Source organism: Pyxicephalus adspersus, chromosome 7, assembly GCF_032062135.1.
Source record: "Pyxicephalus adspersus chromosome 7, UCB_Pads_2.0, whole genome shotgun sequence".
NCBI lineage: Eukaryota > Metazoa > Chordata > Amphibia > Anura > Pyxicephalidae > Pyxicephalus > Pyxicephalus adspersus.
This window is the reverse complement of record NC_092864.1, coordinates 29,359,078-29,375,362: the sequence shown is the minus strand read 5'-3', so window position 1 is coordinate 29,375,362 and position 16,285 is coordinate 29,359,078. Positions and strand designations below refer to the sequence as shown.

Genomic DNA, 16,285 nt, shown 5'->3' with positions numbered 1-16,285 from the left:
GATCCAACTACGTTGTCTTCTGAATTTCTGTCTGAAGTGTAACTGGGTTGTCGTACGTAAACCAACATACAGATACGTTTAGGAAGAACATCAGTACTTTTGTTTGTATCTATCTATATATTGAGAATGGTGGTTCTACATTGTTACGTCGAGGCCAATACATAAGACGCCTGATTTATCAAAGCTCTCCGGGGCTGGACTATCACGGAAAAACGTAGCTAATGCAGCAAACCTGTAGTGGTTTTAAAATATTTGCCAAATAATTGCAAATGACAAATCTATTCCAGGTTTTGCTTAATCACCCCCATGATGGTCTATCTTGTCCAGTCTTAATAGTGTGTTAATAAATCGAGCCCAAAGTGTTTTAACTGCCCATCTGATATCCACTAATATAAGGAGAATTTTCCTGAATCCTGTGCGTCTTCTAAACATTTCACTACATTCCTTTTCGAATTTACTTGGAACTTTTGCATGGTATTTTAATAAGTGAATAGCTAATTATCAACTTTTAAATTTCAGCCATCAGAATCTGCTGCAACGGAAATTGAAGTGAAAGCCCCAGAAAAGGATGCAAATGTAAGACTCGTATACTTAATGGAAGGTTGGGAATTTTAAAGGAATGTTTGTGGAATGGTGGAACTCAATATAGTGGTTCTCAGATTTATAACAAGGGATTTCTCTAGAGCAGTTTCTTAAACAGGGTTCCTGCAGAGGTTGTTAGGGTTTCCTTGAGCCATCAGCGATTTGGATTTCCCAGGTCCGTATAGCTAAACTTTTCAGCCATCTGTAAGGATGGCAGCCTTCCCAATGGCCAGCAATGAAAGAGGAATTCTTCCTACTGACTACCACACTTATGTACTGTAAGCTGTGGATATAGTAATTATAGCAGGGGATCCCTGAAGATCTGAAAATTACTTTAAGGGCTCCCCCTTCCATGTTAAAAATGCTGATAAACACTACTCTTGACCATTTAGATCAACATTATTTTCACCGTAGAGCAGGGATTGCCAGAAGAGTAACTGAAGGGACAGTTAATAGTACTAATGGCAATGATATCCGCAAAGAACCAACCTGTTTTAGAGGCTTCATTGATTCTCCACCAGTTTTTAATGAATCCTATGCCCTAGAACTACAACATCAAGATATTTTGCTTTATGAAGATGGATTACTAAAGCCCTCAAAATGTGCTGGCAACTTCCAAATACCATTGTGATCAGTTACTCAAAAACCACCTTCATTTTTCCTTCTACATTTTTCCTCATGGAGTTTACTGAAAATTACCTTTAGCTTCAATTACATTTCAAGCAGATAACATTTCAATTTTACTAAACCCTGGAGGTTGCATTTTTAAACTGATGAATCAAAAACCCATACATCACTCATTTAATTGTGTGACACGTGGATGTAAATTGCCTAAGCCTGGCTTTACAGAAACGTTGAGGGCTCTATTTATACAGCCGGGAATGTGACATTACTTTGTGGGAATCTTCCAAGTCCATGTATTTCATTATTAGCAATTGATTCCCACCATGGAATGTTTGAGAGAATGTCAGATTCCCTGTTCTATAAATATAGATCTCTAAATGTGTAAAACTGTGTATTTAGTTGTTTGCCTGGTTTGTTTAGGGACGTTGTAAATCCTTTTATAGCTAGTTTTGGGCCCTTTAAAACTTTGTACTGGGTTAAATGTCTCCCATTCTATGTTTCGGGAGTTGCACCACTTTTTGCAATTCTCAAACCTTGGCTGTCTTTTGTATCAACATTTGCAGGTTAGGCTTCAGAATATACTATGAAAGAAATTGAGCTTCAAGACATCATAGTATGGTCTAGGTCAGTGTTCCTCTACCTTTTTAGTCTTTTTGGTCTCGGGAACCCTTGATAATAATAATATACCCAGCTCACAGTATATTAGCATGGTAATCAGTGGGAAGAAATCCTCCTAAATATGGCCACCCTTACAGATGGCCAAAAAGCATTGCTATCAGATAAAATGACCAGAGAGGCACAAATTGCTCATTGTTTAAGGGACTATAGGGTTCAATTGAACCTTGGTTGAAAATCCCTGGTGTAGGTTCTTGTATGTATGTATGTATGTATGTATGTATGTATGCATTTCAAACTTTTCAGCATACATTTCTTTTGTCATTTGTTTGTACTTGTTATCTCCGTAGCAATCCAGCTCCTTACCGGCTGTTGTTGTTGAGACGTTTCCTGCCACTGTGAATGGTACAGTGGAGAGTGCTCCTCCAAAGACCAACATGCCCCCTGGATACGTTTACAAGGTAGTAAAAGCGATCTTGGCATCTGTGATCTGCAGAACTAGACCAATAGCTTTTTTAAAACAAGAGGCTCTAAAGAAATATAAACGTTTCCAAAAAATCAATGTAAAGCGTATGGCCTAATGTTTGAATCAGGCTTTCCACTGCATTCATCATTACATCAACAGATTCATAATTTAAGCCCTGTAATATTGCTACAAAATACAGATTTTGTAGACTGTTGTTTACTTCAAGGAAAGCTCTTTTCTGGAACTATTTCTATGCCCCCATGAACAAATTCAGTTCCATCAAGACCAGTGTGGAGGAACTCAAGTGATGTTCAAAGAACCTTGACGTTAATCCTACTGAACAGTATAGGGATCCCATCACATCTGATTATATAATTATATGTATATTTCTTCTGTTTGGTTTCCTAGGTCCGGGCTCAGCATGACTACTCTTCTACCGATAGCGATGAACTAAACTTGAAAGCAGGAGAAGTTGTTTTAGTGACTCAGTTTGAAAATCCAGAAGAGCAGGTAAGGTCTGATGCCAGAGATGTGGAAGCTCCCAAATGATGGAGTAATATGTAGGACGATAGCGATATTGGTTGTCAAGGAAAGAGATGATCTGATGAGAAATGAGGAAGACTAGTTTATAGCAGTAGCTTGGGGTCCATTCATGTCCAGTTCATCATTTTATTCTGAAAAATGCAGAAAGTAAATAAAGTATTTGTGCTCAGTTACAGACTGAGATCCCCAAAAGCAAAAGGGGTTCAGTGGCAATTTGTAAAGGACACTTTATTATTAAATGTGATATGGAAGACTATGCACACATATATGCATAAACCTATATATAAAAGAGTGAATACTTGGTACAGATAAAAATTAATCAAACACATTGCTCAGAAAAAGTAAGACCATTTCAGTTTGACTTGTTTTGCAGTTCTGATTCCTCAAGGGAGACTGTGTGTCACATGAATATGTTGATGTAGATCTAAATATCTCTCTGATGAAGGATCAGCTGAGGGGTTCTGGAGAGGCTTAATGAAGTCTCAATCCAATGAATAACCAATGGTTTAGATAAAGGAAATAAAAAAGAAAGATACATCCAACAGTTATGTTTAAGATAGGACAGTGAACATCATTTTACACTTACCAAACATTGCATCAGTGTTTTGCAAACAGGGTTCCCCCAGAGGTATCTTGGGGTTCCTTTGGGCAATGGGCTGTTTGTGATTCTCAAGGTCAGTTAAAGTGACACCTATGATCTTTTTGGCTATTTGTAAAGATGACTTTCTTCTCACTGGCCACCACAGTAATGTGGTGTGAATATAGAATATTAATGTGGTGTAGTAATGTGGTGTGAATATATATTTCAAGGGTACCCCACATTAAAAAGCTTGGGAAAGGCTGCACTGCATAGTGAAAATGTAAAGCCAAAACTTTCATTAACAAGTCCTATGAAAGAGTAAACAAAGGGAGAAGCCTTTTTCAGCAAGTGGGAGAAAATCATGGGAAAGAAGATTATTCTATATGCATTTCACCATAATAAGCTGCTTTATCAGCGTCATATATAAATGTGTTTTTTTTTTTTTATTGCAGGATGAAGGCTGGCTAATGGGAATTAAGGAGAGCGACTGGCTCCAAAACAAAGATTTTGAACAGCACCGAGGAGTATTCCCCGAGAACTTTACTGAAAAGTACCAGTAAGGGGTATTTGCCCCTCTTCTCCGGGATACAAAAAAGCAAATTTTCTGTGAAAATTATACACCACGTCTGCCCTGAACAGTTAACCCTGCAAGTGTCAACTTTTTAAAGGTTCAGTTCACTCCTAGACGCCAGGTTAGATGTTATTCAGTAGATACAGTTCCTGGAATGCTAAAGTGTATGTTTATTTTTTCAAGATCCCAGTTCCACCACAGGAGGAGATTGGGTCGACCTTTAGTCTGTTACAGGTTGTTGAGATCTGGATGGCCGTCATGTTTTAGGTTAGGAATGCCAAAGTTGTGTCATTTTTTAATGTGTGTGTGTGTGTGTGTGTGTGTGTCGCCAACTCAAAGTTCAGGCAGGTGTTATTGTCAACTCCCATTTCAGCCTGTCGGCTCAATAGAACAGAGTGAATTCATTCTTCTGAACGATGACCCTTTTCTGATGATCTACCAGGCTGTACTTTTCAGTTGCCAGCTCATGTAGGATGCCTGTATCAAAACTAAACATGCTATTGTGTGGGTTCAGCCATCCTTCTCTTTGGATGTAGTGTGCCATGTCTCCAAAATAATGTGTGAAGCAGGAATAAAAGTTTTGAAATGGTTTGTAGAATGATAATATTTACACCCCATAAGGTATATAAAGAAATTGCAATAAAATCGCTGTTCTTTAATGTTATTTGGAAAACTCATATTTTGGAAAACTGCAGAAATGTTAAAACACTTCTTATACATTGACAGTTTTTAGTTGTATTGTTCAGTTTTGTTTGTTTTTTTTGATAGTAGATACCTCCATGTTTCAACCAAATCCATAAAATGCTTGGCAAACCTATAGGGTGGCATTTTTTTTCTTGGTTGTAGATTAATTGGTACATTAGTAAAGGGCCTCTGTTACAACCCAAAAGATACCACCCCAAGCAAATTGGATGAAACCAAGGGAGGCTTTTGTTTTACCAAGTCTTTAAACCTGAGTGATTCCGGGATCTGTGTAATAAAATGCAATAAGGTATTTTTGTAGAAGCATTTACAAGATGGGTGGTGTTGATTGTGGCTACGTTGCTTTAATTTCTCATAGGCTGCCTCAAGCAATGCCACCATTTTCATATTTATAAAGTCACCCCAAAGTTTAGACATCCCTGAACTCCTCCTAGAAATATTGGGACCCAAGAGTCCATATTAGTTGTATTATCTATGAAATAAACTATTTAAAAGGATTTTTAAAACTTATTATTAATATGTTATGCTGTGTGGTATTTGTGTTGCTTTGCCGCTGTCCTTGTTGACCTTTTGTCGGGTAACAAACGGTCAGCACGGAGATGCCTTTGCTCACAAGGCTGCAGTGTCCTCCAACATGGCATTTACTCAATCCCCAGGTTGGGATGCAGGCTGTCTGTCCCCTAATATATATAATATATTAGACTATGTTATTGGCTGTTGTGTGCTTAATTCCCAGTTAGCCAGCTGCTGAAGGTCCTCCAACTCTGGCCAGGTTTCATGCTGTTCAACACTAAGTATTAGACATTTTCCCAACCAGCTGAACAGTCGTCTCCGAAGTACGATCCGTCCAGCCATCAATGAAAGCACTAATTAAACTTTTTACAAGAGTGTTATATTGTTACAGATCATAAATATTATTATGACTTCATTTAAAAGCTATTTATCTTTTTTTCTGGTTTGTGATGAGGGTTATAATTAAAATTTATCTGTTTGTGCTTTGGCTGAAGTTGCTTTCCTTGGCATTAATTAAAAACCTGGTGAAATAAAAACATGATCTACTTTATTCTGTTTCCCTGTAGCTATGTCAAGGCTATCCATACCAGCATGTCTTCTAAATCATGTCCATGCATGTTGTTCCTGCAGGAATTCTATAGGGGCTGGATCCCATTAACAGATTGTACATAGCACAGAGGTTTGTTGTATGTTAAGCTAGTGGAGTTGCTAAAGATTTGGTCCTGGGACCGCTCGTTGGACATGTTTGATCTTAGGTTAGTTTTATCCCAAAGAGATTTTACTAGCATCCAGGCAAATATAAAAACAGCATAGTCTGTATTTTTCAGAACAGAACTTCCACTTTTATGGGTATTGTAGATGTTTCAGAAGGTCATTTTAACAGTTCATATAATGTTGGGTGATCATCGGGTAAGGCTAGGTTTAGACAACCCACAGCAATTTCTCGGCCACCCACAACTCTGGGTTGGCTTCAAAAGAGTCAGAACTGGTAGATTTGAAGGCAACATGTAGCGTTTGACCCAAATCGGCACTGAAGAGAATGAATGGGGACAGCAATGGGTTGTTCAGTACCACTCTCTGCCACTCCTATTCATTCTGTATTGGGCTGTTTAAGTAGGTTAATAAGGTTGAGATGCTACATGGAGCCTCTCCTACCTGAAAAGGGTGGTTCAGTGGCATGAGGGGTTAATAACCACTGCACAAACCCACTACTAGTATGACCATAGTCTAAATCTCTGATTTTGACTCACTTTTAGTCAAATTCGCCACCAGGTTATGTAGTACAATTCCCATTTCAGGCATTTCAGGAGGTAAAAAACTGAAAAATTAGGAAAACCTAATGGAAGTGGCAGAAAGATTAACTTTCAAGGTAAATCGGCTAAATACATACCAGATTAATAAAAAAAAATGGTGTGCAGCATGCTCATTTTCTTTAAAAAGCAGCTGCCCTGGCAGCATGCAGCAGTAAATGACCCTTGCTGTTTGCAGGGAAGAAGTTGTTTCTTTGTGAAGTTTCAACCCACAACCTGCTGAGTCAGAATAAAAATTACAATCCTACTAATTGGATGAGTTTTCTCTCTGAATTGTCAGGGGATGTGCCAGATCACAGCAAAGAGATCACTGCTTCCCCATGGTACAAGAGTCCTTCTCTGCAGCATGCTCATGGGTTGGAGGCTTTTTTTTACCCGGGCAATGCTTGCTTTCTAAAGCAAATGAGCTGTAAAGCTCACGGTTTTAATTTTGATGCCTGTAAATTATTTTTTAGTCCTTTAAAACTGACAATTCTTTTGGTCTGTGAACATCAGGATCCATATGTGCTAAAATAAATAGGTGCGTCAACCAATCAAAAGCAGCTTGGCAATGGATGCCAATGTCCATTTGGCCAATAGGAGTGTAGTATAATTTGTGTGTGTGTGTATATAGTTGGCAAAAATTATTGCTTTAACTTTACCACCCAAAGACATAAATGTTGCTGACGTGTTGACCACATCAGCAGAGGACGCTGCAGCTCTATTTACAGCCATTTTATAGGGTTGGAGGGGATGTTCGTGAGCGTTCAACCTTGCATTGTATCTGAGCTATAGCAGTCACGTTCAATGCTTTTTTTAAACTTCGGATGAGCATGAGCAATCTGATAGTGTCCAATCCTTTACATTCACCAATGGCTATATACTACCAAGGCCCTACTGGTCTGAATAAAAGTTGTAGATCTCACAAAGGCTCAACTTGTGGCAATCTGAGTTGTAGAACAAGTTGCTGACACCATGACATCATGCTGATGCAAACTACACTGGGGATGCAAATGTATCTGGCCATCTAGCATAACCCCATTAAACCTACAAAGTATTTTTTTGAGGGGGAAAAAAAGGTATTTCAGTCTTGTATTGGCTGTGGCTGATCCTCCTCAACAATTTTTCAGCAGAGCTTAAAAAAACAAGTTTGCTTCCATAATGCAGTTTGGTGTTTCTTCTCCTGCCACATGGTTCAGCTGCAAGAAAACATCTCAAAAAGTATATTTTTAATATCCCCAAAAATTACATGATTGGCTTATACTGTTTGATCTTTTGAAAAAGCCAATACTACTCAATTGATATCTTTAAAAAGCAGCAACAATGTCTTGCTAAACGCCCACGTTGCACGCAGCTTTTAGCAGTTTTGCTTCTAGATTTTACCTTATCCGCTGCTAGAAAATTTACAAACAAGAAAATCGCTGCCTGCAATTTAATTTTTTTGTTTTTTAAATAAGAAATATTTTTGTGTGAGTTTTCATTGACATAGCTAACAGAACTGTGATTTTCTACTGTAATAAGTGACGTGAATTTTTCCGAGTGTTATGTACGTAGAGTCACCCAGGAACCACTTAAGACCCCAAAGTTTTTTCACTTTTTCTTTGCTGCAAAGGCTGCTGGGATGCATTTTAACACACGGGATTGCTTTACTTTTCCTTGATTAGTCCGCATATTTTATATTCTTTTTTTTTTTTTTTGGGTCAATTTGTATTTTGTAAGGGGCACTATGAAGTTTGACGTGGGAGGGTGCACTGAATATATTTATGAACTGTAGATTAAGGTGCATGTACACTGACAAAGTTTGTGCTTCGGAGGTTCTGATTGCTGAGCTTTAGCCTAGGGCTACACAAGCTAATAAATGTCTTTGGTACCGAGAGGTTTAGGTCTTCTTTGCACTGGTTATCTCTAGTGTGTTGGGGTAATGCATATGGGCATGTTCCCCCTTAAAGTGAGGTTTACTGCTTCCTTTTGGGGGACACTACATGGTAGCCTCTTCCTGTGGCTGCTCCATAGGGATTGAATAGGGGCGACAGTGAGCAGTACTAGTTCCTTAAGAACCAGCACTAAAGTGTTGAGTGTTTACAGGCAGCTGGCAAGGTGCCAACCACGGGAACCTGCAGGTATCAGTTGATCCCGAGGCAGGCCTGAACCTATCCTATTTGTTGATATGCCCTAATGGAACCCAATATTTTACTTGATCATACAGCCAAGGACCCAAAAGGACAAATATATCTATGCAGCTCACCCTAGCACAGTGTTTCTCAACTGGAGTTCTGTTGAATCCTAGGGTTCCTCCAGAGATTGTTATAGGTTCCTTAAACAATTTGCAGTTTGTGCCTTTCAGGTCAGCTTAATTGATACTGATGTGAGAAGCATTCTTCCTACTGGCCACCACACTAATGTATTGGTGTAATGTGTGTGAGCTGTGGATATAGTAGTTATAGAAGGGGATCGCTGAAGACCTGAAAGTTATTTTAAGGGGTTCCCCCATATTTAAAAGGTTGAGAGATCCTTCCCTAGCATTACAAGTGCCCTGTGGTGTTGTTCAAAGTTTGTGGCACTGCCACCCACCAATGTGTTTTAGATTACATGCAAGTGTGAGGCCATCCTTAAACAGGCAAAATTCCAGTTGCTGCTGACAGCAACCTTCAAGTAGGGTATTGCCAACACCCACTCCTTTGCTACCTTGTTGCTCCTTCAAATACTCCCTTATTGCTCTAACAGAGCAAGGCTTCAGGTAAGAGTAGAGAGTAAGCCAGTGAAGCCACAAAAGGGAGCATGGATAGGTGAGTATAGCTTGCCAGGGATTTGCTTTTTAGGAGACATGATCACGTTGTCCTGAATCGGCAAAGTGGAAATGTTCTTCAAACATTTGTTCTCCGTAACCTCATACTAACATTGGTGTGGTAATGACCTCTTGTTTGGGGGTGGGGTCCTTATAAATCTTTTATTGGTAAAGAGATTTAGGCTTTATGGTAGCTCTAGGCTTTGGTGGCAACTCTGCTTTTCTGGTACTTGCCAGTAGAAGATGATGAGAGTCTAATTTTGAGCAAAGCCAGCCAACATGACCTTGTCAAGCACAAACCGTTCCTGTGCACTCTTGAAGGGGTCAACTACATCTAAAACAGATAAGGAACACAAACAAAATACTGACTTCTTATAACTCTCCGATGTCCAAATATTTGTTCTACAGAAAGGTAAATTTTATGTTAAGCCATTACAACATTGTCTGGTTTTAGAGTAGTTTCAATAGTTCAATGCAACCAATCTGATGTAATCATTATGTTGATCTGGGAAGTCTCCCTGTGGGTTTTGCACCCAATTCCATAAATCGGATCCTAGGTGTTAAAAAAGATCCATGTACCCATTCTTCGGGAAATCTGGAATAGTGCAAAGACACCCTGCCACTTGCCCCACAACTATTTCCCGGTGCAATGATCATTAAACCCAGGACCACAAAGTGTCCGCCTCTATTGCGATGGTGATCAGTACCCTTTAAACTTGAAGTACGACTGCAAAGTGTTAAGTTTACAGGAATAAGCTCTAAGTTTCTCTGATTACCAGTCTATCCATAAGACTGTGATGTCCTATGACTGGTACTATTTTTTGGTGTAAGAGCTAGACATGGTTTATATCAATAAAAGAATTGGCAGACTTTTTGTTTTCAATTTTTACCTAAAAAAAAAAGTGGGAAAAGTGATATTTATAAAGTGGGATTTTGTGTTATTTTTTTTGCTCAGGTATTGGTTTGACCTGAATACATTGTTACATCTGTTAATGATACACCTAATAAAGAGATATCCCCAAGAGCCTGTCTTGTGTTTTCATGACTTGAAAGGAGATATGCTGTGTGTTTAGAAGTAATGCTTTCGGTGGTGGAGATGGGTCAGAATGGGCACTGTGACTGGTCCACAGCAAATATTTATATTTACACTCCAGTAATGAAAAGATAAAGAGGCAAGATAAAGCATAAAGAAGGGTCTAATCTGTCATGGTGGGACCAGTGGCTGGTAAAAATAAAAATACTCTCAGCAACCAACCAGATAACTGAAATACATACATATTCTTATACACATGTTGGTGGATACCTGACCATCATGCCTACCTGTATCAACACCCCAGTTCTGGTGACCCTTACTGTTAGCATGCCCCTTTGCACGTCTAATACAGTAATTACAGCTGAAGACCTAAAAGTAATTTTAAAGGGTTCCTCCTTGTTAGGAAGGTTGAGAAACACCGTTCCAGTGGTTAATTCAAGCTTTCAGATATGTATATTGATTTAACAAAATTATTTTTTACTTATTTTCAAATTGATTAACCAAAAATATGGAGCACCATAGGTGGTTAAAGCCCAACTGAACTTTCAATTTAAATTGGCTAGTTTTATTCCAAATGTATGAAAATAAAAGGTGTGCAAAGTATTTCTTAGGATAGTTTTAGGGGCAGTTGCAAATGTTTTCTTGTGGACCCCCTAGCCAAGCCAAGTTTGCCCATTTCCATAAATAAGGGGTTGCATATTGTTAAAGTTCTTCAACCCAACCAGATTTGGGTTTTAATATTCCAGTATCTTTCTTATTTGTAGCTTTCAAAACAAAAGCTGTACTGTATATGGCTTTTCCATCTTTCTTCTGTAATTCATTGTTTTTTCTTTTCTAACAAAAATGTTAGTGATACTATTTTGTGCCTTGCTTTCCCAGCAGTTTTTATAACTATCTATTTATAATTGGTGGAGCACAGCATATTGTCATTTTAAATTGAAATTGTAGGTAAAATATAACGTGTAAAATATAAAAAATTAAGATTGTCCAAAAACATAAAGGAGATCCTGGATTATTTAGTAACAATATTGTTTAAAAGAACAAAAATCCTTACAATTTTACCAGTTAAAGCAGGACTAAACCGAAAAATAAAAATCACACTTACCTTGTATCTGCAGATTCCTCAATTGTGCTGGACTTTCCCTCAATCTAGTTTTGTGCCATCCTGTAAAGCTACGTACACACGTCAGATTTTTATCGCCCGATAATCGGCATCGGCCAATTATCGGGCGAAAATCTGCCGTGTGTACAGTCGGTGTCGTCCATCGTCCGGACGACCGACCTGCCGGATCCATGGACGATGGACGACAGCCGATCCTAATGAAAGGGAAAGGGAGAGCGCGCAGCAGGGTGCCGCTCCGTCGCTCTCCCCCTCCCCTCTCCATAGAGCATGAATGGTGCTGTATGTACAGCACCGTTCATGCATCGAGCACTCCCTTGTCGTTGGAAAGGATCGTGAAAGATCCTTTCCAACGACAAAAATTGGAAGTGTGTACGCAGCTTAACTCTTCATCATCCTGGTGCAGAGGAAGCACTGGGCGTGCCCTCGTCAGCCTTTTTCTTACTTCTTCTGGCTACGTCACCCAATCTCGCACTGCACAGGTGTGGGATGGGGTGACAAATCCTGCTGTAAAGGGGGAAAAAGAGTGCCGATCTCACTGCACATCCTCAGTGTAGCGGAATGCGCAGAAGGAGCAGCCAGGACCTTCCTGGAATGAGTGATGTAGGCATCCCTGGAGGTTCTGCCAACCCATTCAGTCTTGATCACTTTTTTTTTTTACATTATATAAAGGGGTGTCTACATTTTTTTTGTAAAGTAAGGACTTTGAGTTTAGGTCCGCTTTAATCTGCACCATAGCATTGATGCAAAACCAGAAGTGGGAAGGGACACCTTAAAATACAGGCATAGAGGGGCAAGGTTAAGAATACAGAGGAAAAAGAGGTAAAGTTGAAGATCCAATTCTGAAGAAGTCCACCCAGTTGGAAGATATGGCCTTGGAATTGTATGCAGGGGTACCACACACCATGGAACAGTTTGATTTTAAAATGAAGAATCACCAACAATCTGTAATCTGATTTATTAGCCAATTTCACTACAAAGACCTGTTTGTTAATCCCTGCGCTAATAGGTTACAAAGCGCTCCATGAATGTTGAAATGTGTTTAACGGGTTTGTTCAATGGACTTCAGCAAGACACCTAATCAAGGTAAATTAGGAAAGAGAATAAATTACAATTATACATTTTAAATGATACATTTTGTTTTAAATCCACATGCCTTGGGCATGTCCACCAGATTTTCTTCAGCCAGGAATTGATATGCTCTCACTTGCTGTGGGTTTCAATCCATGCTGTAAGAAGATCACTGTATGCAATCAAATCGGAGGAAGCAAAATCATTACAGGATACATTGTTTTCATCATGGGGGTGCATGCTACCCTTTTCACCAATTGCTTGGCCCGAGCATTGTTTTGTGATGGACGGGCCTAAACCCCTATGAAAGTTTTGACACAGACCAACATGTAGCTTAAACCTTTTGCTTCAATCTACATGTATATGGGGCTGTGAGAAATTATGGAGAAATTATCAATAGCAGAGGTGGAATTTTAAGAGGACCTGCTTTAAACAATGCTGTATTCAGAGTGCAAGTCAGTTCTCGTCTTCTCTCTATTGGCCAGTCTGGGTAATTATATCAGAAAAAGAGACACTTTGACCTGGATGGAACTTTTCCTCAACACCCTATCTGCTTTTAGTTGGTGACCAATTCCCTTAAAAAGTGCAGTTACACATTACAAAATATGATTTACAGCTGCTTCAACTATTCTGTCTTACTGTTTGTAATCTTCCTTTGAGCAAAACTCTTCTAATAGCTGATTTTAAATCTTTATTCCGTAAACTATAAATCAAAGGATTAATCAGAGGTGTAATGACTGTATATGCAAGGGACACTAGTCGATCTCCTGAAGATGAGGAACTTGGGCTTGGACGGAAATAAGTGGACATAAGTGTAGAGCAGAAGACAATGACCACTGTTAGATGGGAGGTACAAGTAGAAAAGGCCTTTAGTTTGCCTTTCTGGGACTTAATCCTCATAATGGTGTGAAAAATACGGACGTAAGGGACAAAGGTTATGCTAAGAGCGCAAGAACCCATTACACTGCCAACAAGAAACATCACTAAGATATTGATGAAAGAATCGGTACACGAGAGGAGAAACAACTGGGGTAGGTCACAGAAGAAGCTGTTAATGATATTGGGGCCACAAAAGTTCAATCTCAGAATACAGAGTGTGTGTATTAACGAGGTGAGAAACCCAGCGGTCCAAGCTACAGACACCATCTGAGCACAAATCTTAGGGTGCATTATCTGAATGTAGAGCAAAGGTTGACAGATGGCAACGTATCTATCATAGGACATAACAGCCAACAAATACAGCTCGACGCATGTAAAAGAAAAGAAGAAAAAGAATTGAGTGATACAGGAAGAAACATCAATTTTTCTGGCTTTAGAAAATAAATCAGAGAGCATTCGTGGGGAGGTAACAGAGGCGTAAAAAACATCCAAACTGGCAAGATTACACAAGAAAAAGTACATAGGGGTGTGGAGGTGAGAATCGTACCAGATTAGGAGGACAATTAGGAGGTTCCCAACCTGTGTGGCTAGGTAGACCAGGAGAAATGCCATAAATAAAGGCAGCTGAAGGTATGGGAGATCCAACAAGCCAAGGAAGACAAATTCCGATATCTTGGTTTGATTTATTGACTTCATCTGGTCTGGAAGGTCGGTAATGACTGCAAGAACATTAAAAACATTGCACTCATTATATAGTCATAGTCATAGTCATAGTAAAACCATGAAGCTATAGCGACTGGAGGATAATTTAATTTTCAATAATTTTTTTTAAACTAACGTTTTCTGTGTTCTATGTTTCTGATGTTGAATGTAGATCTATAAGACCAAAAGTGGTCACTCCTCCAAATAATATTGGTATTAATAATAATAAACTGTATTTATAAAGCAACAACATATTATGCAGCTCCGTATATTAAACAGGGGGTTGCCAATGGTGGACAGATATGAACGATGGCACAGACAGGAGAGGACCCTGCCCAAGAAAGCTTACAATCTTAGAGATGGGGTAGAAGGAAAATTTTCATTTCACACGTTTAAAAGTCAATGATAAAGGTATAGTATACAAATATTATTAAGACAGCAGCACTCCAACAGTTTTAAGAAAACCTTTTTCTTTTTCTCTCAGAAACTTTCAAAGTTCCTGCACCCCTGCCATTCATTTTTGCACATCATTATAAGCCATGACAAAGACATTGGGTGTAGCTCTCCTATTACTTTTGTAAATTACTTTTGGGGCACCACTCTGTTGTATAAAAATGGCCAAGTCTGAGTATTTGTGCTGCATGAGTCAGAATCCATCAATTATGTACAGTGTTTGTGATAGGAATGTAGTCCTTACATTAAACAGGCTTCATAAGACAGGAAGGTGTTTGGAGTGACACCACTGATGGCACCATGTAATATTTAGAAGACAAAGTTACCAGCACTCCAAAGTACAGGATTCTTGCTTTATTGTGAAAACACTGCTACAACATGTTTGAAAGGCAACATTTCAGGGACACGCAGGGTCCCTTCCTCAAGGGTCATTGTAGGAGTGCTGGTGACTTTCTGTTCTCTTATTTATGTTATACTTATGCAGATGGGAATATCACATTTCTAATTGTAATGACTCTTTCTGTATTTGTGTTGTATTATTAGGGGCAAATTTAATTTTTCATAGATACAAGCTTACAACCAGCTCCACCAGGGGGGACTAACATTTCAATGCATGTAAGTAAGAATAGATATATAATTCTAAGCCTAATTTTTGAGTTTAGATCCACTTTAAAAATGATAGACAAATATAGTGAATGCAGATGGAAGAATCTACACTGGAAGGTGCACACCGGAACGGACTCCTTATGAACAGACCCCATAGTATTCACTAGTTGCATTGAAATTACATATAATGGCTTATTAAATATTGTAAATATACAATTGCATGAAATTGTGTTTTTGTAAATCTGTCTGAAGTTCACCTTCCATACTTGGCTAATCCTTTAAAACCATACACTTAAAGTAAAGCTAGTCCTGGTCTCAAACAATCATCTAAATCATTCCATAATGTAATTTCCAACACAAACATAACCATTTTTTTGTAACCCACCTTATCCCTTTTTGGGCTGAGCTGTGCCCCAACCAAGCACCAAAAAATGATTGTAGTCACCAAGAATAGCTGATGCTACAGCTGGGGCATATTGTAATATTATCTGCTTAGTACATAATTCCAAATACATTCTTGATGGTGATTATATAAAATATAAAACCTCAAGAACAATGGTTCCCACAAAAATGTTTAAAATTGGAAACTGGCAAAAAATGTTATGGCAAATTGACAAATGTTACAGGATTTGTGCTGTATTGTAATAAATAAGAATATGGGGATTGGGTTATATTTATTGTGTGTATTACATTATAAGAGCCAGAAAATCAACAATAATGTTTTTGAGGGCTGAAACCCCAGGGACTCATTATTTGCTTTACATTACAAAATAATCCATTATCATAATATATGTGTTCTCCAGGTTATTCCCAGACCAAATTAGCTTTTATTCTCCATTGATCTGATATCTCTTCTGACTTAATTACCAAAATCTTAGTGATATGCTCAGTGGGCAGAGAAATTGATCTGTCTATCACTAGTCTGGTGATAGACACTGGTGCATATTTGGCTTTGGTATAAGATGACCCACTATGGCCAGGGATGGGTCAGGGAGAGCCTCTATCACTGCACTGGTCTTTTGGACTGCCAGTCCCACCTGCAATTATTTCTTTTTAAAACATTATTTATTTAAGACTTTCAAACGGGATACAAAAAATAGGGGAGGGGAAACATGGACAGCTTAAGGTTGAAATAAAAAAAAAATAAACAC

The 16,285-nt window shown here is 38.7% G+C and overlaps 1 protein-coding gene across 11 annotated transcripts in view; it reads left to right on the top strand.

Moving 5' to 3' along the window:
- Positions 1 to 10,294, top strand: part of BIN1 (bridging integrator 1) — a 75,205-nt gene extending 64,911 nt beyond the window's left edge. For 10 of the 11 annotated variants that reach the window (XM_072417942.1, XM_072417943.1, XM_072417947.1 and 7 more), the window contains 4 exons: positions 520 to 576; positions 2,172 to 2,282; positions 2,696 to 2,797; positions 3,863 to 10,294. In XM_072417942.1, the coding sequence (XP_072274043.1) occupies positions 520 to 576; positions 2,172 to 2,282; positions 2,696 to 2,797; positions 3,863 to 3,970 (378 nt within the window). In that variant the 3' untranslated portion in view covers positions 3,971 to 10,294. The remainder of the gene's footprint in view (positions 1 to 519; positions 577 to 2,171; positions 2,283 to 2,695; positions 2,798 to 3,862) is intronic. The other variant, XM_072417953.1, reaches the window with a different exon arrangement.
- The last annotated feature ends 5,991 nt before the right edge of the window (positions 10,295 to 16,285 follow it).